General features: G+C 41.8%; 1 protein-coding gene across 16 annotated transcripts in view; it reads left to right on the top strand.

The window, feature by feature from the left end:
• Window positions 1-24,185, top strand: part of ARHGAP10 (Rho GTPase activating protein 10) — a 390,783-nt gene that overhangs the window by 201,509 nt on the left and 165,089 nt on the right. For all 16 annotated transcript variants that reach the window (XM_055550841.1, XM_055550840.1, XM_055550839.1 and 13 more), the window contains 3 exons: window positions 4,219-4,300; window positions 6,222-6,267; window positions 8,339-8,404. In XM_055550841.1, the coding sequence (XP_055406816.1) occupies window positions 4,219-4,300; window positions 6,222-6,267; window positions 8,339-8,404 (194 nt within the window). The remainder of the gene's footprint in view (window positions 1-4,218; window positions 4,301-6,221; window positions 6,268-8,338; window positions 8,405-24,185) is intronic.

Here is a 24,185-nt window from a genome sequence, read left to right as displayed (position 1 = left end):
TCCTTTCTTACTCCCAGATCACCTTAAAAATCCTGAAGTTGCCCAAAGAGATTGGCAGGTTCACGGACAAGTCTCCTAGACCACAGTGATTTAGCATGATTGAAATGGAAAGGTTTTCTATTTGGGCACATATCTCCTGATGTCCTCCTTCCTCTTTTCCTTCTAGGCAGCTGGCTTTGCTCATTTATACTCACCTGACTCCCTTGCAACAGTCTTTGTGTGTGCTAAGTCGCTTCAGTCGTGTCCGACTCTTTGCAACCCTGTGGACTGTAGCCAGCCAGGCTCCTTTGTCCATGGGATTCTCCGGGCAAGAATTGTGGAGTGGGTTGCTGTGCCCTCCTCCATGGGATCTCTCTGACCCAGGGATGGAGCCCTCATCTCTTGCATCTCTAGCATTGGCAGACAAGTTCTTTACCACTAGTGCCCCCTGGGAAGCCCAGCATTCTGTGTACTTATAGTTAATGGATTGTTTATGATTTGTTTATCTTCTGCTTTCTCTGCTAAACAGTATGCTCAGCCCAGTACCTAGCACACAGTAAGGTATTTAATAATTCCTGACCTCCTGGGATAAGACAAAGCAGAATAGCTCATCATCTGGTGATTGTTGAAAGGACTAAGTGGTTGTAAACTCTGTCTTTGTATCCCATGTCAGACTTTGCCATTTTTGGCCTGGAGTCCCATTTTCTCTGCTGGTTTTGTCATTCCTGGATTAGAAAATCTGTTAGCTTTCTACTGTGTATTTGCTGTAGCCCCTCCCCGTCCATTTTATATTTATTTCTTTTAGTTACATATTAAGTGTTTGAATCCATATACTTTTGGGAGAGGTCTTTTGATATTTTTTCTGCTTTGCAAGAATGGAGCATTCATGTAGACCTGAGACCCCCCCCGTGTGTAAATATTGTTTTATCACTTAACCGATGTAAAGAAAAACACGCCTGCCATCTGAAGTTTTCCCTCACAATTTTAATTAACTCCCCTGAGCCCAGTGTGGGTTACTAAGAATAAGGGCCAGAATCCCCACATCCCAGTCAAGGCACTTCTTAAAACAGCCTGGTTTTCTGGGCATCTTGCCTCGATTCTTGCTGCAGAAGGATGCTGTGCATAGCAGAGTGAGAGGAGGTGGGATCTTGGTTGTGAGCTCCGTAGTGCCAGGGTGATGGCAACCCTGGGCCATTGCTGAAATGTTTAGGGTAGACCAGTCAAGAGTCGTGTTGCTGTTCAGGAGTGCACTTGGGGGTTGAGAATTGATTTTTAATTTTTAGGATTTTTTTTTTTTTTTGACGTGGACCATTTTTAAAGTCCTTCAAAATTTGTTACGTGTGTGTGTGTGTGTCTGTGTGTGTGTGTATGTACGTATTTGGGGGGCCGTGTAGCATCTGGGATCTTAGTTTCCCGACCAGAGATTGAACCCCCACCTCTTGTATTGGAAGGTGAAGTCTTAACCTCTGGACCACTAGACACATCCACAAGTTATTTTTGTCCACAAAACTCATAGCCTGGAGAAAGTGGTTGAAGAGGCGGACCCATCAATTGTAGAGACTTGGTAGTGAAGTTAAAGCAGATTACTGCTCAGGCTTTGTAGCCCTCATGTGGGGAGAAAGCCTAACACCTGTGGGTGTGAGTTTTGGGAACACAGTGTATATGCCTTGGGTATGGTGCTTTTGGAGTATTGCATGCTTTAAGTACTTTATAAAAATTGTAGTGGTTCTTGAGTTACATTTGATTCTTGCCACTTGCTTTACTTGTAAAAGATTATCCAACTCTTGAAAATGAGGTGAAATACTGTTCCAGGAGTGATAACTTTAAAAAATATTGTATATTCAGTATTAAATGGGAATGGATATTTGCTTTCCATTTCAACCATCTATTTTCATTTCCAGTTGTCTGTGGTTTGGAGTATTCTACCTTTTTATCCCTTTCCCAAAAGTTTATTTTTAATACTTTTTATCAAACATACAAAAGTTGTTTCATTGGAGAAACCACCAAAGTTTAAGAGAAATTATTAATAGCTTTTCTACCTAGCACTCCTTCCCAGCATGAAGAGTTTTCAGGCAGATTGTCTAAATATCCAAATAAACTGAACTAAGAAAGATCAGCCTTTGGCTCTGAGAAAACACTGAGGAAACCCCCGAAACGGTTGACAGTGCTGGTATGGGATGAAAAATGACTTTCTGGTTTCATTCTGCCCACGCCTGGGTAACAGTAAACTTGTGCCAAGTCGCTTCAGTCGTGTCCGACTCTCTGTGACCCCATGGGCTGTAGCCCACCAGGCTTTTCTGTCCGTGGGATTTCCCAGGCAAGAATACTGGAGTGGGTTGCCATTTCTTCCTCCAAGGGGTCTTCCCCACCCAGGAGTTGGCCCTGCGTATGTCTCCTGCATTGGCAGACAGGACCACTGGAGCCACCGGGGAAGCCAACCAACATGCGTATCTTGATAAATAAAAATGCAATCCTCACTACCACCCCACATCCACTGGATGGCTACTTTCAAAGAGAAGGAGAGAGGAAGAAAATTAAGTGTTGGTGAAGATATGGAGAAATTGGAACCCTGTGCAGTGTTAGTAGGAATGCACAATATTAAAAAGAATAAAAATAAAATTACCATTTGACCCCCTCCCCCCTTGTGAGACAAAAAGGTTTCTCCCTAATTACAGAACACACCTGTACTCCAAATGTGTGAGTGTCTCTAAGCAATTCTCTACTTCTCTGTGGAGAGCAAGTGTGCTAAGATTAACTCAGCTTTGGCACTAGGTGGGGTGCAGGAAGACCCCACAGATGAAGGCCTCAAGGCTGCCCCCTACCACTGTCCTTGAGTTTGATAATTTGTTAGAATGGCTCACAGAACTCAGGAAAATAGTTTACTGACTGTTGTTGATTTATCTGTGTGTGTGCTCAGTCATGTCTGTCTGTCTGTGACCCTGCAGACTGTCGCCCGCCAGGCCCCTCTGTCCGTGGGATTTCCCAGGCAAGAATACTGGAGTGGATTACTATTTCTTCCTCCAGGGGATCTTCCCAGTTTACAATAAAGGATATTTTAATGAGAACAGATGAAAAAAACCCATGAAGAGATAATACAGGGCAAAGTATGGAGGAAGGGACTTGGAGCTTCCGTTTCTGCTGTTGGGGTACTCTCCCTTCAGATCTCCATGGGCTCATCACCCTGCCAACTTTCTTGAACCCCAGGGATTTTTATGCGGGCTTCATTATGCAGGAATGATTGATTAAATCATTGGCTGTTGGTGTTGGAAGTCAACCTCCAGTCCCTCCCAACTCCTGGGAGGTGTATGGATGAGATGGAGCTGAAAATTCTAATCCCCTAATCACATGGTTGGTTCCCCAGGCAACCAGCCCACATCCTGAGGCTTTCCAGGAGCCTCAGCTCATTAGTATACAAAATGACACATCATTTTAAAGATTCCAAGTTTGTCCTTCCTGCCTACCCCCTTTCTCTCTTCCTCCCTTCCTTCTGCACCACGCGTCATGCGGGATCTTAGTTCCCCAATCTGGGATTGAACCAGTGCCCCTGGCTTCAGACCTTCAGGGTAGTCCCTCTAAGGGGTTTTGGAGCTGTGTGCTGGAAAATGGGGTCAGAAATTAAACATATATTTATTATATCACATCCTATAACTCCACTTTTGAGTATATACCCAAAAGAATTGAAAGCAGGATCTAGTAGCAGCATTGTTTACAGTAACCAGGTGGAAACAAGCCATGCATTCACTGATGGGTGCATGGATAGAAAAATGTGGTATATTCATACAGTGGAGTACTATTCAGCCTTAAAAGGGGAGGACATTCTGCCACACGCTACAGCATGGATGAAAATGGAGGATACTTTACCAGGTGAGATAAGCAAGTCACAAAAAGACAAATACTGGATGAGTCTGCTTGTAAGAGCTGCCTAGAATAATCAAGTTCCTTGAGACAACAGGTAGAAGGGTGGTTGTCAGGAGCTGGGAGGGAGGGGAGTGGGGACTTGTTGTTTAATGGGTACAGAATTTTAGTTTTACAAGATGAAGAGTTCTGGAGTCTGGACTCAATACTGCTGAACCGTGTCGTTAAAAATGGTATCGATGTAAATTTTATGTTCTGTGTATTTTATCTCAATCGAAAATTTAAAAGAAACAATGACCACGATGAAACATTAGAAAGTGGAAAAGGAGGTTTGTTTTTTTTAGCAGTCAAGGAATAACCTGAACTGTTTCTGGTGTCTTGCAGGCCTGGTGTTTCCTTGACCATGCAGGCGTTTTCGGAAGAAGAGAGGAAGCAGTGGTTGGAAGTTCTGGGTGGAAAAGAAGCTGTAAGATATAACCAGTGGTTGAGTTTTATTTCGAATCCTTTAGAGTTGACTTCTGTTCATTTTCATGTTATTTTTGCTTTATAGTATATGAAAAAAGTTCCCTGCTGAAGCTGGTGTCTGAATTCCTCTTGGAAGCATTTGGTAGTCGGGAAATTTGGTTTGAGACAGCAGTGGCACCCTTGAGACTGGCATATCGTTATTTTTTATTTTTCTTGAGTTTGTTGCTCAGGTTCGCTTTGCTTGAGGAAGTCATCTAAATTCTCAATTTCTTCTTCCCTACCTGTGAAAGTACTTTGGGTGATGAACACGATAAATGCTTGCAATTCATTTTGATCTCAGTGGAGATGGAACGATAAATATGAGGCTGTGCAGGCAATATTACAAGTGACTGCTGTACTTATTTGCTTGATTTAACAATTTCTGGTTTAGCCTAATGAGCCACAGTGTGCAGTGCTAGGTAGCCTGAGTGAATAGGCCTCTGTGTTCAGATTGGTTTGAGGAATAAATTAAAGGCAGTGATAGCAGTCCAGAGGCATGGGACTTCAGTCCTTTTGCCACTTTATTCAAGCACTGCCTTCCTCTCAGAGGACTGGTGGCGTCTGGGAGTTGAGAACTGGGTAGGTCATATATTGAATGGGGGACTTCGCAAGGATAATTATAGAAAACACCATAGAAGTGGTTTAAATCAACTCTACTTAAAGTATTATGACTCATAACCAGCTGCCAATGCAGGTACCTGTGGGCTTATCTGGCAAGCATTTGGCGTTTCAGCAGGACTTAAAAAGAGGGATAGAGTACAGTAGAAAAGGGGTCATATATAGTAAAAAGAGAGGTGTCAGCATAGATCTCGCGAGATGGGCAGAAGATAATGTTATCTGACGGCAGTGGGCAGTCCCTGAGAATATAATAGGGCAAAAAGGATGGGCAGCAACACATTTAGCAGTCTTGACATGGTGTTTGAAACATGGAAGCCCAAATTGCATTCTTTAAAAATAGATCCTGTATAAGAAAATGCATCATCCTTGGAGGAAAAAAGCAGTGATCAGATTTGTGTATCATTTTTATACTTGATCTACATTTAGCTTCTGTGATTTTAGTTCTGTTTATTCTTAATTTGTCCTTGAAATTTTTAGCTAGGAGTCAAGAGTACTTGCAACATTGGTAGCTGCTGAGATCCAAAACAGTTTATCCTAATCCTCTCTAGTAAAGGCACTGACCTAGACTTGTCCCCCCAGAGATTCAAGAAATGCTTTGGAGAGTGAGTTTGCCTATTTGCATAGCAAAATGGTCATATGGCTAAGTCATGAGGAAATAAGTCTATTGCCGAAGGCAGTGTAACCTTGACACATACATCCTCTCCTTTAGAGTAAAAAAGCCAGGTAATTAATTTGAGATATACAGATAAATGCAAGTCTGCATAAAGAAAATAAATATTCAGCTATGTACTTAGGTAAGGGCACTGAAGGCATTTCATAATTTTTTTCAGGTGACGTATGTGCCTAAGATAATGGGGCAGCACTGGAATTCTCAGAGGCAGCCTGGGATCATCGCCTTGATGTTTCAGATGTGGTTATTGAGATTACGGCAGGAGTCATGTCTTTAAGTAAACAGCAGATTTTAGCAATGGTGAATAAATGAGCTTCATCTTCCTAATTAGAATGCAGGAGTTTGAGCATTACAAATTTACATGAACTTTCAGTCCTGGCCCTTCATATTATTTTTGCTACTTTGGCAATGCCTTGGTGAGAGGCCAGGGAGACTCAGGCTCTCCTTTCTGTTACCTGTCTTTGCCTTTGAGCCCATGAGAGTGATTAAGCAACGGCAGTGTGTTTTTTGGACAGTCCCTAGGTGTGCCTACTACAGTAGAGTCATTTTTATGGATTTGCTGAAAATGCTGTTTCCCCTTTTTCTCTTTGACTAGCTCTTCCCTGGTTTTAATAGAGCCATCATCCCAAGACCAGAAGGAGGTAAGTGCTGATGTGTAAAAATGACTGTCGTCTCCCTTCCTCATGAGTTACTCTGTTTTTATTACTGATGTCAAACTGTTGCCGGGTGCTTGCTCTCTGTACTCTGTCTGTGTCAGTCCGCTAAGTGGTGGGTGTCTTATCCACTGAGGACCTCTTCAGACTTTTCTTGACTGCTGAAACTAGCCTTGATCTTTCCCATCTCTGAGCTTTTTTCTTTCTAGTCTTCCTCTACGAAAACCAAAATACTCGATCATTGACTTTGGTATTTGTTTTTATGGCCATAAACGAATACAAAAGAGTTTCAGGCATGCATCTGTAAGCTTCCTAAGTTATAAACTCCTGTGGGTGGGAACTCCCCACCGGTTCCTCGGCTCCCAACCCCTCTCACCTCCACACGTGGTATCCTTTATCCTTCCAGTCTCTCGGGTGTGGGGTGTACAAATAGTTAACAAACAGCAACCAAATGCGTTCAGATTTTCTAGGACAATGATCTTCCCTTGCCTTGTATGTCCTAGAGGAAAAGGAAATAATCTCTGGCTCTTGTACTCTTGATTTTAACTGAGATAAGATGAAGATGTGATGAAATTTGCTGGATTCTTTATGAATCTACTTTTCATATCTTTGGAAGAATGAAGCCACATTTGTCAGGTGTCCACAGTTTGGAGACATTGTTAAATGAGCCACGATTCCCAAGTGATTATGGTGTGTGCATCACTTAACCTGGCTCTGGAAATTCACCAGGTGCCTCGCAAGGTTGTCAGCCACGGAGGCACCTGCTTAAGACTTCCCTCCCTCTTGTCTTCTCTTCTGTTGTCCTTTCTCCTCCTCCTTTCTCTTATTCCCTCTTTCTCTCCTCTCTTCCTTTCTTTTCTTGTTTTTACCTGAGAAATGAAAACAACATTTTGGAAAAGTAGTTTTGCTAAGCAGAAAGAAACACTTAGATTTTATATAAATGTTGTGAATAGTAGATCCGTAAAAAAGTACACCACTGCCCACTTTTCCTCATTAAAGTGCTCTCCAAGCTTAGCTTTAAACCTGCAAAGTTTTTGTTCATAAATTATTCCATGCTATCCCTTCTGAGAACCAACGGTTAGTATTCCTGCTTCTGGGTTCTAAATGCGGAATAAAGCATTCACTTTCCCTGAGTGCATTTTTGAAACAAGAATTGTCTTTTATTAGGGTCCTCAAATACATCAGCCTAATCAATGGCAAAGTATTCATATTTGAAAAAATATAAAATTGTATTTTCAAAATAATATTTTTTTGCTACATGAATCATCTTTTAAATTCAGTATGAAAATAATAAAATATTAAACATTTAGAGCATGGTATAAAATGTGAAAAAAGTTTCTAGTTCATCATTCAAATACTATTTTTAAGAGTGTCCAAGAATTTTTTCCTCCTAGGTTAAAAAAGAAAAGTTTTGTGTTATTTCCCCAGCTTGTCAAGTAATTTAAGAACTTTCACTCATGTCTATAATTAAAAAAACAAACCTGAGTTGTTGGAATTTGGGCAAAACATTAACTATTTCTGGATAGCTTCCTCTAAAGATTAATTGTAATCACTTTCTTTTTCACTATTTAAAATATTATTTTTGTTAACAGCTAGTTTAAATAATAAATTTATTTATATATGTTGGTAATGTTAGTCATATATTGGTAATGTTAGTCGTGTCCAACTCTTTGCGACCCCATGGACTGTAGCTTGCCAGGCTCCACTGTCCATGGGGATTCTCCAGGCAAGAATACTGGAATGGGTTCCCATGCCCTTCCAGGGAATCTTCCCAACCCAGGGATCGAACCCAGGTCTCCTTTCTGTAGGTGGATTCTTTACTGTCTGAGCCACCAAAGAAGTATCTGTTGTTAATGAAGGTCCTGATACTATAAATGCTCCTTTTCTATGAAATTCTGATTTATGTTATTTAAACAGGGAGTTCATGGCCTTTAGTTTTCTTTTTTTTGAAGAGGGAAATAAAAAGTATATTGGACCTAAATAATTTTGTCTTATTTTTGTCAGCAAGAAAAATGTGAGTATTTGCACCTTTGATATTTTACAACTGTATTTCTTTTAGGCGCACAGTTGGATAAGATGGGATTCACAATTCTTAGAAAATGCATCCGTGCAGTTGAAACACGAGGTAACATGATTGAATCATTTTATTCATGAGAGGTTATAGGTATGTAAAATCTTAGGGTTGTTTCAAATGCTTTTTGCTTGGTTAAGTAGAATGAAATATTTTAATGCAAAACGCACCTTCTAGGCATCAGAGATTCAGTTGTTCATTTACTCTGAGCCGGGTAAGGGAGGAGGGTGGCGGGGGTTCCTTTTTATTTACACGTTTCTTCCTTGTGTCGAAACCTGAAGTCGGTAGAAGAATCGGCAGCGCTGGACTTGGACAATCAGTGTTAATCACTTATTGTTTACACGCTAGTAAGGTATTTCCATCTTCACTTGTCTTATTAGCTTCCAGTTTAAAAATCAGCATCATTGAGATATCTTTTATGTATGGTAAAATTCACTGATTTTAGCTGTAAATTGATAACTTTTGATGAATGTGTTATAGTTGTGTAGCTACCACCACTGTTATAGAAGATTTCTGTCTCCCCCCCAAATTCCTTTGTGCCCCTTCTCAGCCTGCCCGCCATCCTTGGCCCTTGGCAGCTACTGAACTGCTTTTTATCACTTTTGTTCTTTTTATTTTTTAAAAAAGCTTTTTCTATGAATGGAATTATGCATTATATACTCTTTTGAGTCTGGCCTCTTTTGTTTAGCATAATGCTTTTGAGATTCATCTTTTTGGGTGTACTCTTGTGTGCTCTAAGTTGCTTTAGTCATGTCCAACTCTTTGCGACCCTATGGACTGTAGCCAGCTAGGCTCCTCTGTCCATAGGATTCTCCAGGCAAGAATAACGGAGTGGGTTGCCATTTCCTTCTCCAGGGGATCTTTGCAACCCAGGAGTTGAACCCACATCTCTTACATCTCCTGCGTTGGCCAGTGGGTTCTTCACCACTAGCAACACCTATTGCTAGGCAGAAAATCCATGGACGGAGGAGCCTGGAAGGCTGCAGTCCATGGGGTCACTAAGAGTCGGAGACGACTGAGTGACTTCACTTTCACTCTTCACTTTCACGCATTGGAGAAGGAAATGGCAGCCCACTCCAGTGTTCTTGCCTGGAGAATCCCAGGGACAGGGGAGCCTGATGGGCTGCCATCTGTGGGGTCGCACAGAGTCGGACACGACTGAAGTGACTTAGCAGCAGCAGCAGCAGCATTTCATTTTATGGATATACTGCATTTTGTTTATTCATCCACCTGTTGGTAATTTTTGAATTGTTTCCACTTTAAACTTCAGGGAAGATAATCCCTCCCCATTTTGGTTCCCTGACTTAAAAGCTCAAGGGTCTTTTCTTTCTAGTCCTTAAGAAAAAACAGGGCCTTGGTGCTTTGCAGCCATTGTGGCAGGCTTTGGAGAAACTAAATACAATAAATTTGCAAAACAAGCTGTGTCTGGGGGCTGGATTTCTCTTTGTTTAGAGTCTAGTGAAGTATGGATAAATTGAATATTTAATTCCCTCTCATATATTGTTTATCCCAGTCCTACTCTGAATGACTTAGTGGAGTGAAGCATTGCACTCACGTTTTCTGTCAAAACAAGGTCTTTGTTATAAAGCCAGGACTGCCGCCTGTGAAATGAGAGTGTTGGCTAACAGATGAATACGAGCTGTTTTATGATTTGGGGATTTGCCCATCGATAATAAAAACCCAAGCCACAGAAAGCTTTTCTTCCATTCTCCCTTACAGTGGCAATTCAGGCAGTAACAACATTTTCATTCATTTCAACCTGCACTGAGGTTGAGCTGACAAATTTGTTCTTTTTCCTAATGGTTCAAAAATTTCCAAAATGGGGATACTGTGATTTTTTCATATCTCTCACTTCATCATTCATGTTTCTCTTTTTCCTGAGCTTCTTAAGAGCCTTTATGGTATCACTTGCGTGGTGGGTTTTTTTTTTTTTTTTTTTTTGTAAATACAATTCTTTCCACAAAGGATATAATTTATATCTACTTGTCTCTGCCTGGGCAGATAAAAATCTATCTAGAATGCTTTCTGATGAATCTGTAGTTTTATGGAGGGTTATGTTCATTGGCTTCCCAGGTGGCGCTAGTGGTAAAGAAAGTGACTGCCAGTGCAGGAGATGTAAGAGTCATGGGATTGATCCCTGGGTGGGGAAGATCCCCTGGAGGAGGGCATGTCAGTCCACTCCAGTATTCTTGCCTGGAGAATCCGATGGACAGACGAGCCTGGCGGGCTACAGTCCATAGGGTCGCACAGAGTTAGATACGACTGAAGTGACTTGGCACGCATGCACATGTTCATTGAATGGAATATGTATAATAGAATCTGCATGTATTGAATGTATTTTATTATAAACATGTAAATTTTTTTATAGAAGAATGAGTCTGTATCTTTTAAGTTAGATTTTTCCCATTTACAATGAAAAACAAAAATGCATATAATATTCTTTTCAAATCTGTTGTCCCTCAAGGTCTTTCATAACTAAAGCCTTTTGTTTTTAGTAGAGTAATAGGCTAAAAATAGAGTTAAAAGGATCAACTGTCAGATCATGTTACCAGTATGATGAGGAACCTTGTGGAATCGCTGAGGTTTTTATCCTAAATTTGGAAGTTCCCTCAGGGAATATTCTCTGAATGATTTCCCCTAAATCAGCGATCACGGCTATTGATTTTTTTTTTTTTCTTGCTACCAATGTTGTTGCATCACTTTTTTTCAATAGTCAGGATAAAGCTAGTTTATGTTCCTATAACAGGAAGCTGGAAATTCTCTGCGGGTTAAGACAACAAGACTTATTTCTCACTCAGATAGTTGGCTTCCAGGTTCCTGGTTGCCTTGCCTGGAGGACTTTGGACCATCAGGTGAATACTCTGGCTTTGATGCAAGTTTCATTTGCTCACAGCTGATTGGTTAGAAATGACCACATGGCCTCGCTCAACCCCAATGAGTCTACATAGCACACCCCTACCAGGAGCCTGGAAAGCAGGCAGAGAGCCAGGAGTACCTGGTGGTGGCATTAATGGCCGCTGGGCGTGCTCTGTGGATCTCCATGCCTACGATCCAGAGGCATTTAATGAGATCTGTATGAAGAATTATTTCCATTCACGTTTTTCAGCATTTTAAACGAAGACTACCATTTTCTCTGAAAACTACTGTTTCATATGTTTTGGTTAAAGCAGTTAGCGTGCCTTTTACCTAACATGTCTTGTGAAAATGACACCTGGCATTTTTATCAACTTTTGAAAGTCACTCTTTGCAACCCCATGGACTGTGGCCCGCCGGGCTCCTCTGTCCCTGGGATTCTCCAGGCAAAAATACAGGAATGGGTAGCCATTCCCTTCTCCTGGAGAATCCTTCTGATCCAAGTATTGAACTCAGGTCTACTGGGTTACTGGATGATTCTTTACCATCTGAACCACAGGGAAGTGGCATCGACTTTGTGTTATCATTTAAATACGTACAAAACATCAGATAAATGCCTAAAACTTACTGTAGTCCTCAGCCCCCTGAGGAAAGGTACCATTTTTACTGATATATGTACAACACATAGTGATGTAGATAACATATGTACTATGTGACACATATGTACTGTAATATATGTTGTCCTAGAGGGGACTGTTAGCATTTAGCATTTGCTGTGCTTTCGGCATCCTAACAACCCCCATTTCACTGTAATGTCAGCATCAGTTAACAGATCCTACTCTTCATTTCGGTAGAGTTGTTCATGAAGCTAAGGCACACGAGAGAGTCAGATCAAGGGGTCCTTCATCCATTTACTGAGTATTTGTTAATGATCTTGTACCGGCTCTTAGTGGTTCCAGGTCATCTGACCACCGCTGGGAGCATATTGCTTATGTTTTCCAAGTTGAAGGACTTCCTGAAGCATCTGTTTTCAAACACTGCTGTGCCATGGAATCGCCTGAGATCTTTAAATAATGCTGCTGCCTAGCTCTCACCCCCAGTCAGTCTGATTTCATTGCTGTTGGGTGTGAACTAGGAAGCTGGCGTTTTCAATGTTCCCCAGGTGATGCTAATATGTAGTAAAATTTAGGAGTCTTAATGGAAGAGTTTCTTATGTATTGGAGCAACGGGATACACAGTTGTTATCTTTATAGTGTCCTGCTGGGAGGGATTGGGGGCAGGAGGAGAAGGGGACAACAGAGGATGAGATGGCTGGATGGCATCACCGACTCGATGGACGTGAGTCTGAGTGAACTCCGGGAGTTGGTGATGGACAGGGAGGCCTGGCGTGCTGTGATTCATGGGGTCGCAAAGAGTTGGACACGACTGAGCGACTGAACTGAACTGAACTGAACATTTCAACTTCTTTTTTAAAATAACCCAACCTAAACCCAGACAAACAATAGAAAACTTCCAAAGAAAATAGCTCCATGTTTGTTTCCTTCCCTCAGTGACAAGTGATTTGTCATAGTTAAATTGTAGTTCTCATTTGAAGCCAGTATTTATAGAGCATTCATGGGGTGAATATAGCCTTGCTCTAGGCTTTTGGGATTCATATTAAAAGTTGGTTACATGTAATGCTCAATCCATGAATGGTAGACAAAACATAGATATTTGTAAGTAATTTAAGGATTTCAGATACTAAAATAAAACTGTTACCAGATTGTGTGGATGAAGAGAATTTGAATATACAGATAGATTGCTGTGTGTCTTTGGTGTATGCTCAGTTGCTAAATCTTGTTCGACTCTTACGACCCCATGGACTGCAGCACGCCAGGCTTTCCTGTCCTTCATTATCTCCTGGAGTTTGCTCAAACTGATGTCCAACCAGTTTTGATGCTATAAGCCATCTCATCCTCTGCCTCCCTCTTTTGCCTTCAGTTTTTCCCAGCGATTCAGCTCTTTGCATCAGGCGGCCAAAGTATTGGAACTTTAGCATCAGTCCTTCCAGTGAATATTCAGGATTGAGTTCCTTTAGGATTGACTGGTTTGATCTCCTTGCAGTCCAAGGAACCCTCAAGAGCTTTTTCCAGCACCACAATTTGAAAGCATCAATTCTTTGGTGCTCAGCTTTCTTTATAGTCCCACTCTCACAATCCATACATGACTACTGGAAAAGCCATAGCTTTGACTAGATGGACCTTTGTTGGCAAAGTGACGTCTCTGCTTTTTAATATGCTGTCAAGGTTTGTCACAGTCTTCCTTCCAAAGAGCAAGCGTCTTTTTAAATTTCATGGCTGTAGTCACTGTCCATAGTGATTTTGGAGCCCAGGAATGTAAAATCTGTCACTGCTTTGGATTTTTTTTCCCTTCTGTTTACCATGAAGTGATGGGATCAGATGTCATGATCTCAATTTTTTGATTGTTGAGTTTTCATCTTAATTGAAGTCTGTGTTTTGAAACAGCCTTCTTTGGATTTGAAGGAGTAGAAAAGTATATTTTAGCATTTAGAGAGACCTCACCAAAGATGTGGAGACAGAAAATAGCCAAATGGAAAGGAAGCATGAAGAAGTAGAATAAAAGCAATACTCAGGTGTTTGCATTTAACTGAGAAGAACCTGAATAAGCACTAGAGGGTGGTGGATAGCAGAATAGCAGGCTTAGAGAGATAAATATAAAAGCTAGTATTAGTGACCATATGTGGGATAGAGGGGCTGAAGAGGCACGTGGGAGGGAGGGGTGAGCTCAGGTTACTCTGGGAAAGAGTTGCTTTCTGTGAATGATGAGATGTAGGTTCCAAAGTGGTGCAATAAAGAGAGGCCTTTCAGAAAGTTACAGGTAGGTACAACTTTTTTTTTTTTAACCCTTTCAGGCTCTTAGTGTCTAAAAGACTGTCACTAGGAAGTGCATTCATCCTGTCTACTCCCGCCCCGTCTGTGAAGGTCAGAGAGCTAATTTTTTTACACAGTAGATTTTACTGCTCATTAAGTGTATCTGTTTCCTCTTTCTGTCCTTCCCCTGGGTTGTTTTATTTCTTTTTTAAACTGTTTATTTTGCATTGGAGTATAGCCAGTTAGCAGTGTTGTGATAGTTTCGGGCGGGCAGCAAAGGGACTCAGCCGTACGTATGCACGTCTGTCCGTTCTCCCCCAAACTCCCCTCCCGTTCAACCTTTGGATTGTTTGAATCCTGAGATGTCCGTGTTCCTTCCTTTGGCACTTCTGTTGCGTGGTATTGTTAATTACATACTTATTTTGTTTCAGAACGTGGAGAATAATTTTCTTTTGTAAATAACTTAAGAAACTGCCTCCCATGCCCAGTACCTGTTTTTTTTTTTTTTTTTTTGGAGTTGGATGATACCACATTTTTCAGGTGCATGCACTATAAAATATGCAAAACCAAAGTATAACGCTTGCTGAAAAACTTCTTTCAGTTGCTTTTTTTTAAATAGTCATAATTTAAAACTAAATTCGAATGCCACTTTGGTTTATGAAGTTTCTCTTAAAAAATTCTTCCATATGTGGATAATTTGAATATTCACTTTAATTTCTAGAGCATGGCATTAAGACGTCAGTCTAGGCAAGCTGTCAGTTATCAAATTCAGCTTTGTAACAAGCTGTGAATTCATGGGATAGAAGTAGGAAGCCACATCTAAGATATGACAGTCTTTGAATTGTCTCACGTAAAAGTGAATTTCTCTTCCTTTCGAAAGCAAAGTTTTAGGTCTTTGGAAAAATATCCTGAAATTGGCTTGAGGACTTTTCTGCTTCCAGAGCACTTCTAGAGCTGTATGGAGCCTTAGAATGGACCTGGTAGAAGATGATGATGTACAATTTCAGTATTAATCTTTGTGGGAGGGAAGATGCCCAAAGTGAACTTGGAACATATTTTACCAGCGTTGCACATTAATCTTAAATTGACAAGGGCCATTTACGTGCAAAATGAAGAAATAAAGAACAGCTGTCCCTGGAAAATTTACAGCAAGTTAACTAGCCTTTCTCGCTCACTGTCTCTTTTTTAATCAGAATGGGTGTGAGATGCGTGTGGGTGGAGAGAGAGGACGGTTTTCTGTGGGAGGGAGCTGGAGTCTTGTGGTGTCTGCATAATGCAAATACAGAGCTGAAATACTAACTCCAGGCGAGTCAGGACTGACTTTTCATTTTCTCAATTAGTAATCTTAATTGTTTTAAGAACAAGTACGTTTCCAAAGCTATTAGCTTCCAAATGAGTTGTTCTGTAAAATTAATAGGGACAAATGGTTAAACCATCTTGTTCCTGAGTTGGCACGTGAGGTTTTGTGTGTTTGGCTCACAGTTGGATGAGGTCCGTGGGCATTTTCTTGTGAGCCTGTCTTGGCACTTGGAGCATCACGCTGGAGACCAGGGGCTCAGAAGTCAACCCTGATTAGAATCTCTTTCTCCACTTTTCTCTTTAGCTCTGCAGCCCTGTAAGTGAGCTTGTTAACCTGTCTCAATTTTATCATGAGTAAGACAGGCTAACAGGAGCAACTCCCTCGTAGTGCGGTTGTGAAAATTAGCAATGGGGATTCTTGGGATATTGGCATACATTGAGCGCTTAGTAAATGTGAGTTGCTTAGAAATAAATCTATTACTTGAAGCCAGTCATCATTAAGTGGTCCCATCATTGATGCAAGGCTCTGGGAACACTAAGGAACTTTGTTTTTTTAATGGTCATTTATATAGGGAAAGAAATCACCTGAGTTCAGCTTGTCATGTAATGCTCTGTGACTTTTGTAAGAAGCAGCAAAATTAACTGGCTTGACTTTCAACCTCTGTCTCTTAGTGCCTTATAATGGACACTTGAGCAGTTAAATGGCTCGAATGCAAGGAAAAGACCTTGCATATGGAAAAAGAAGAAGATGGCTTTAGACTATCTCAAGCTTTCCAAAAAAGAAAGAAAAGAGAGACTGTTCAGGGTAGCCTAACATTGTTGTTCAGTTGCTAAGTTGTGTCCTACTTATTTGCAACACCACGGACTGTAGCCTGCCAGACTCCTCTGTCCATGATATTCTGCAGGCAAGAATACTGGAGTGGATCACCATTTCCTTCTCCATGGACCTTCCTGACCCAGGAATTGAACCTACGTCTCCTGCATTGGCGGATTTTCTTTTTTTTACCCATTAGACACCAGGGAAGCCCATACGTGAGAATAAACCCACAGAAATATGGATATAAAATTGTGATGATTTTTGACTTGTCCCTGATGCCACAGCTGCTCTGAGGTGGTGAGGCAGGTGGCAGCAGAGAGACACCACTAGACCTTTTCCAATAATATTCTGATCTCTGTAGAGGACTGATGAAAAAAAAGAGCCTTCCTAGAACTTTCCCAGTGGCCCAGTGGTTAAGACTCTGAGCTCACAATGCAGGGGGCACAGGTTCAGTCCCTAGTGGGGGAACTAATATCCTGCATGCTGCATGGCACAGCCTAAAAAAAACAAGTGTCTTGAAAAGAGCAACTGCCAACTTTTGCTTTAAATCTGAGTCTCTTTTTTAATTTATGTAAGTAAAAATTTGTAGCTACTTAAACTTGAGCTACATGAGTGCTGAGTTTGAAAAGAAAATGACTCTTACTTGGCAGCCCATCCATTCTGGCTTGCTGTACTACTTATCCACTCCTGAGTGTGCACAAGTTAGATGGACTTTACTCAGCACTTTTTGACTGTTTCTTAAAGGGAAGATATCGGGGAGGGGGGGTAGTTAGATGGTAGAGATATGGTTCCTGTTCTTAATTATTGCCTTTAGTTTAAGGCACTGAAGGCTCTGAGATTTTATCTAAGTTTCATGTGAACAGGTTCCCCTGTAGAGTTTCATGGATGCCAGTAGAAAACTCAAGACTCCTGGATCAGGGATCAAGGACAGTTCCTTACTCTCAGTAGGCAGCGTTCTACATTTTGCGTTGGTGTCCTGAGCCCCAGTTCCCAAGGGCATGGCAAAGAGGGTGAAACATATCTGCACACGCTACATTGTGCATTGTGTTGTAGGAGACGAACTCTGAACTTCGGAAACTCGACTGTTTTGAAATGACTGGCACATGTGCCTGCTGTTTGCTCTAGACGGACACTAGCTCTTATTTTCCAAGGCTGCAAACAAACCTGTTCTTTGTGTCAGAGGAAGGTGCTGGCACAGTTGGTGTTCACGCACCCTGGGGTGTTGCTGGCGGAGGTGAGTGGGTGGGGATGACTTGAGAAGATGCTCTGCAAGCAGTTGAGGCCAGCGTGTGGTAGATCCTGGGTGTTGGGCTGTGTATTTGCCTCCGTTCTGCAAGCACTGTAAGACAGTGACAGATGGAGCAGAAGGGAACGCCCGAGGAGGAGATGGTTGGATGCCATGACCAACTTCATGGACGTGAGTTTGGGTAAGCTCCAGGAGTTGGTGATGGACAGGGAGGCCTGGCGTGCTGCAGTCCATGGGGTCACAAAGAGTCGGACACGACTGAGTGACTGAACTGAACTGAGAGTTGATGTGGGGAGGGGCACAGAAGCAAAGATGGCTGGTTGGATTTTAGAAATAATCCAGGTGAGAGATGATGGAGGTTTAAAGTTTCCATTGGCAAAGGGAAAGAGGTAATGGAAGAGAGACTCAAGAGAAAAATAGGATCTGGTGACCTTTTGGATGTGTTCAGTTCAGTCGCTCAGTCATGTCTGACTCTGCGACCCCATGGACTGCAGCACGCCAGGCTTCCGTGTCCATCACCAACTCCTGGAGCTTGCTCAAACTCATGTCCATCAAGTTGGTGATGCCATCCAACCATCTCATCCTCTGTTATCCCCTTCTCCTCCTGCCTTCAATCTTTCCCAGCATCAGGGTCTATTCCAGTGAGTCAGTTCTTCGAATCAGGTGGCCAAAGTATTGGAGCTTCAACTTCAGTATCAGTCCTTCTGATGAATATTCAGGACTGGGAGATAAAAGTGAAAAGTAAAACAGATAAACAAAAACTTGACTCTAAGGTTTCCACCCTGGTAGATGAAGACATCTTCAGCCAAGACAGAGAATGCAAGAGAAGTAGTAACTTTTGAGGGAATATGAATTGGTTTCAGTTCAGTTCAGTCGCTCAGTCGTGTCCGACTCTTTGTGACCCCATGAATCGCAGCACACCAGGCCTCCCTGTCCATCACCAACTCCCGGAGTTCACTCAGACTCACGTCCATCGAGTCAGTGATGCCATCCAGCCATCTCATCCTCTGTCGTCCCCTTCTCCTCCTGCCCCCAATCCCTCCAAGCATCAGAGTCTTTTTCCAGTGAGTCAACTCTTCGCACAAGGTGGCCAAAGTACTGGAGTTTCAGCTTTAGCATCATTCCTTCCAAAGAAATCCCAGGGCTGATCTCCTTCAGAATGGACTGGTTGGATCTCCTTGCAGTCCAAGGGACTCTCAAGAGTCTTCTCCAACACCACAGTTCAAAAGCATCAATTCTTTGGTGCTCAGCTTTCTTCACAGTCCAATTCTCACATCCATACATGACCACTGGAAAAACCATAGCCTTGACTAGACGGACCTTTGTTGACAAAGTAATGTCTCTGCTTTTCAATATGCTATCTAGGTTGCTCATAACTTTCCTTCCAAGGAGTAAGCATCTTTTAATTTCATGGCTGCAATCACCATCTGTAGTGATTTCGGAGCCCCAAAATAAAGTCCGACACTGTTTCCACTGTTTCCCCATCTATTTCCCATGAAGTGATGGGACCAGATGCCATGATCTTCGTTTTCTGAATGTTGAGCTTTAAGCCAACTTTTTCACTCTCCACTTTCACTTTCATCAAGAGGCCTCTTCACTTTCTGCCATAAGGGTGATGTCATCTGCATATCTGAGGTTATTGATATTTCTCCCGGCAATCTTGATTCCAGCTTGTGCTTCTTCCAGCCCAGCGTTTCTCATGATGTACTCTGCATATAAGTTAAATAAGCAGGGTGACAATATACAGCCGTGATGTACTCCTTTTCCTATTTGGAACCAGTCTGTTGTTCTACGTCCAGTTCTATCTGTTGCTTCCTGATCTGCATATAGGTTTCTCAAGAGGCAGGTCAGGTGTTTTGGTATTCCCATCTCTTGAAGAATTTTCCAGTTTATTGTGATCCACACAGTCGAAGTCTTTGGCATAGTCAATAAAGCAGAAATAGATGTTTTTCTGGAACTCTCTTGCTTTTTCCATGATCCAGCGGATGTTTGCAATTTCATCTCTGGTTCCTCTGCCTTTTCTAGAACCAGTTTGAACATCTGGAAGTTCACAGTTCACGTATTGCTGAAGCCTGGCTTGGAGAATTTTGAGCAGTACTTTACTAGCATGTGAGATGAGTGCAATTGTGCGGTAGTTTGAGCATTCTTTGGCATTGCCTTTCTTTGGGATTGGAATGAAAACTGACCTTATCCAGTCCTGTGGCCACTGCTGAGTTTTCCAAATCTGCTGGCATATTGAGTGCAGCACTTTCACAGCATCATCTTTTAGGATTTGAAATAGCTCAACTGGAATTCCATCACCTCCACTGGCTTTGTTCATAGTGATGCTTTCTAAGAAGACCCACTTGACTTCACATTCCAGGATGTCTGGCTCTAGGTGAGTGATCACACCATCATGATTATCTGGGTTGTGAAGATCTTTTTTGTACAGTTCTTCTGTGTATTCTTGCCACTTCTTCTTAATATCTTCTGCTTCTGTTAGGTCCATACCATTTCTGTCCTTTATCGAGCCCATCTTTGCATGAAATGTTCCCTTGGTATCTCTGTTTTCTTGAAGAGATCTCTCGTCTTTCCCATTATCCATTCCCCTGGAGTCCATAAAAGTTGATGGGCTTTCAGGTTGCTTCTGTGTCTTGGCTGTTGTAAACAGTGCTGCAGTGAGCACTGGGGTGTATGCATCCTTTCAGATTATGGTTTTCTCTGGACATATGCTCAGGAGTGAGATTGCTGGATCGTATGGTAGTTCTAGTTTCAGTTTTTTAAGAAACCTCCGTAGTGGATGCACCAGTTTACATTCCCACTCACAGTGTACGAAGGTTTCCTTTTCTCCACACCTTCTCCAGCATTTATTGTTTGTAGACTTTTTGATGATGACTATTCTGACTGGTATGAAATAACCTCTCATCATAGTTTTATGTTTCTTCCTGGTGGCTCAATGGTAAAGAATCCATCTGCAGTGCAGGGGACACAGGAGACCTGGGTTTGATCCCTGGGTTGGGAAGATTCCTTGGAGAAGGGTTTGGCAGCTCACTCTGGTATCCTTGCCTGGAGAATCCTGTGGATGGAGGAGCCTGGTGGGATACAATCCAAGGGGCTGCAGAAGAGTTGGACATGACTTAGTGACTAAACAACAACAACAGCTAGTGATGTTGAGCATCTTTTCAGAAGACAAATTTTTAAGGAACAGAGGAAGTTTGAAACTAGACATTAGGAAAGGGAAGTGGGGAGAGAAGATTTGATTATCTATGAAGTGCTCATCTCGATTTGAGATAAAGCCATTCTGAAGTTACACCTGCCCTCTTTCCAGATCAGCTCCATCATGGACCCCTGAGGTTTATCATCAGCCCAAGAAAGATATGTCCCCTTTGCTGAGACTCTCTGCAGTGTCTCAGAAAGTCTCTTAGTGGCAGACATCATGTCAGTGTAGAAGCTGCATCTGACAATGTTTAAAATCCTAATAAACAGCAGTTTACATTTTCTAGGTGTTTCAAATATGCTGCTACACTACTTCACCCAATCCCTATAGAACTCAGTAGGTAGTTGACCAGATATATCTTCTTTCTTAGGCTCAGGTGCGTAGTTCAGGAGACAAGTTGAAAGTGGCAGAGCTGGAATTCAGATCTTGGTCTCTGATCTGATCCTGGTCTGTGCTTCTTAGAAATGCTGTGTGGTGTAAAGTAAAGTGAGAGGAAGAGTTGGGTGACGGAGCATCTTAGTGGTGGGAGGGATGCTGAATTCTGCCACGAGGTCCAGAGACTGTGCCATGCTGCTTTTCCCAAGGTTCACACTGTGAGGAAAGGCAGAAGGGTGTCTTGAATGAGTTGAAGCTAGATCCCTTAGGTCTGGGACAGCTGGAGAGTGTGTGACCCTGAGCAGTTTTCCTGGCCACACCTTATGGCTTGTGTTCTCTTTATTCCCTGATCAGGGAGCAAGCCTGTGCCCCCTGCAGTAGAAGCATGTGCTGTGGGCTAAGTTGCTTTAGCCGACTCTGTGCAACCCCATAGACTGTAGCCCACCAGGCTTCTCTGTCCATGGGATTCTCCAGGCAAGAATACTGGAGTGGGTTGCCATGCCCTCTTCTAGGGGATCTTCCCAACCCAGGAATTGAACCTGCACTTCTTAGGTCTCCTGCATTGGTAGGTGGATTCTTTACCACTGACATTACCTGTTAGAGTCTTAATCACTGGGCCACCTGGGAAATGCTGTCTCCCTGAGAGTTTCTAATGAAATAAGAAACTTCCTGTTACTTTGCAGCTTTCTCCTGCCCCCTCCAGACATTCTGCCTGCTGGTTTGGGTGGTTGTACAAGGAATGCAACAAGTCTAGGGGTTTTCTTGTCTGAAACAAAAATTCTTTCTCTTGTTCTCGCTACAGACTCGAGCTGAGGCCAGTTACCTGGAGTATTGGGAATATTTTGTAGTCCATTTGGGCCCTAATACAAAGTTAGGCCTTAATAAACCAAACACTCTTTATATTCGAGACTTGGATTTGAGAGGATGACTCATGGTCAGACCTCGATGTGCTGCAGAGTCCAGAAATTATCAGTACTTCCAAAGAAGCTGGCTTGGACCTGGAATTGGATATTTGCCTTGTAGTTTTTTTGAACATGTCTCACTCCTGCTGGAATGGGTGTGCATGTGACGGCTAGCCTCAGGCGTGCCAGGCTGGCGGGGTTCTGAGCTCAGCCTTGGGTTGGTCTGGGTGTGAAAAGAACATGTGAGTGAAATCCTGAGACCTCTCCTCCAGGTGCCTGCGGATAGGGAGGCACCTTGATCCCAGTCTAGAAGTGGATTTATGTGGAAAGAGTGTGGGAAAGGTGACATGAAAGCAAAAGCAAGGCTTCACAGGAAAGGAAAATGCAGATCAGCTCCTGGCAGGTAGTAGCTGTCTGTAATGGTTCTCTATCTGCCGCCCAAATAATTAGCATCCAAGGGAGAAATTCCAAATGTTATTGGTGAACAGGAATTTTATATTTTCCATGAGTCATTCATATTAAATAAACTTTGACTCTCTTCCCAGCATATGCTTTATTTTATGACAGTGGGCTGCAGACTATAAGCCTTCGTTAGGGTGACTATTTATATGCATTGTGCCAAACTATTTTGATATTAATCTTGAATTTTATGTTACAGTAAGAGATTTTCATGACTGTTATGTAAGGCTTATGCAAATGCTTTATAAACATCATCTCTTATTTTCGCAGCAACTCCATCCCATCATTAACCTCGTTTTCAGATAAAGAATTTGAGACAGAGATTGAATAACTTGCCAGGTTATACAGCTGGGAGAGGGGAGAGCTGGAAGCTTTCAGAATCTCTATAACATTAATTTGTAATAATTTGTATCTGTAACCCTAAGAAGTTTGTTTCCCAGATGGTTGTATTTTTTTTTTTTTAAATGAGGGAACCAAGATCTAGAATGAAGATGTTACTCAGTATCATTTTGAGCTTCTCATCTTTGTAAAGCTGTAGTTAATCCTCTAACTGTCCCAGTGCTTAGGAATGGTCTCCTACCCTGCCTGGTTTTTGCAGTATTTGCTACCTAGTGTTAAAATAATGCATTCGTCTCCTAAAGTTTTAGAATTCTTCAATTTTATACATAGAGCATTTTAAATTTATGATGTTGAATGCATATGTTCCTTTGATGGAAGAGTGAAGCATTCTTGGTTTTATATACTTATATTTAAAACTAATTTAATATAGACACGTGTTCTTGACAGAACCTTAAAGTACTATGAATGACACTGTATCTGGGAAGGGTGTCTGTATGAACTTGTTTATGTAACTCAGTGTAGTGGATGGCTTGAGAAGCGTTTACTATACGGACACAGACATTGGAACAGAGTGTTTACTTAATGATAAATGTATGTAAGAAATACATTGCCAAATTTTTGTCAATTCACCTGTGACCCAAAACAACGTTCACGAGCCTTTTCATTGCTTTTCTTTGAATGACTTTAATAACATCTTATTTATATATTTATTTTTAGAATTGAAGTATAGTTAATTTACAGTGTTGTATTATTTTAGGTGTACAGCAAAGTGATTTGATTATATATATAGTATATAGGGCTTCCCAGGTGAGTCAGTGGTAAAGAGTTTGCCTGCCGATGCAGGAGATGCAGGAGACATAGGTTCAATCCCTGGGTTGGGAAGATACCCTTTAGGAGGAAATGGCAACCCATTCCAGTATTCTTGCCTGAAAATCCCATGGACAGAGGAACCTGGTGGGCTACAGTTCACTGGGTCGCAGAGAGTCAGACACAGCTGAATGCGCTCGTGCGTGCACACACACACACACACACACACACACACACACACATAGTTGTGTGTGTGTGTATATGTATATACTGTATACTTAAACACATACACATGCAATGTGTATACGTATACTTTTTCAGAATCTTTTCCACTATAGATTATTAAAAGATATTGACTATAGTTCCCTGTGCTACACAGTAGATCCTTGCTGTTTATTTTATTAATCCTATACTCCTAAATTGTCCCTTCCCCTCCTTTCCCCTTTGGTAACCATAAATTTGTTTTCTGTGTCTGTAAGTCTATTTATGTTTTGTAAATAAATTCATTTGTATCACTTTTTTAGATTTCACATGTAAGCGATATCACATGATATTTGTCTTTGTCTGACTTACTTCACTTAGTACGTGAATCTCTAGGTCCATCCTTGTTGCTGCAGATGATATTATTTCATTCATTTTATGGCTAAATAATATTCCACTGGGGGTGTGTGT

The sequence above is a fragment of the Bubalus kerabau genome, chromosome 16, assembly GCF_029407905.1.
Source record: "Bubalus kerabau isolate K-KA32 ecotype Philippines breed swamp buffalo chromosome 16, PCC_UOA_SB_1v2, whole genome shotgun sequence".
In the NCBI taxonomy this organism is placed as follows: Eukaryota; Metazoa; Chordata; class Mammalia; order Artiodactyla; family Bovidae; genus Bubalus; species Bubalus kerabau.
Note: the sequence above shows the minus strand (reverse complement) of the source record. Positions and strands in the feature narration are given on the sequence as shown.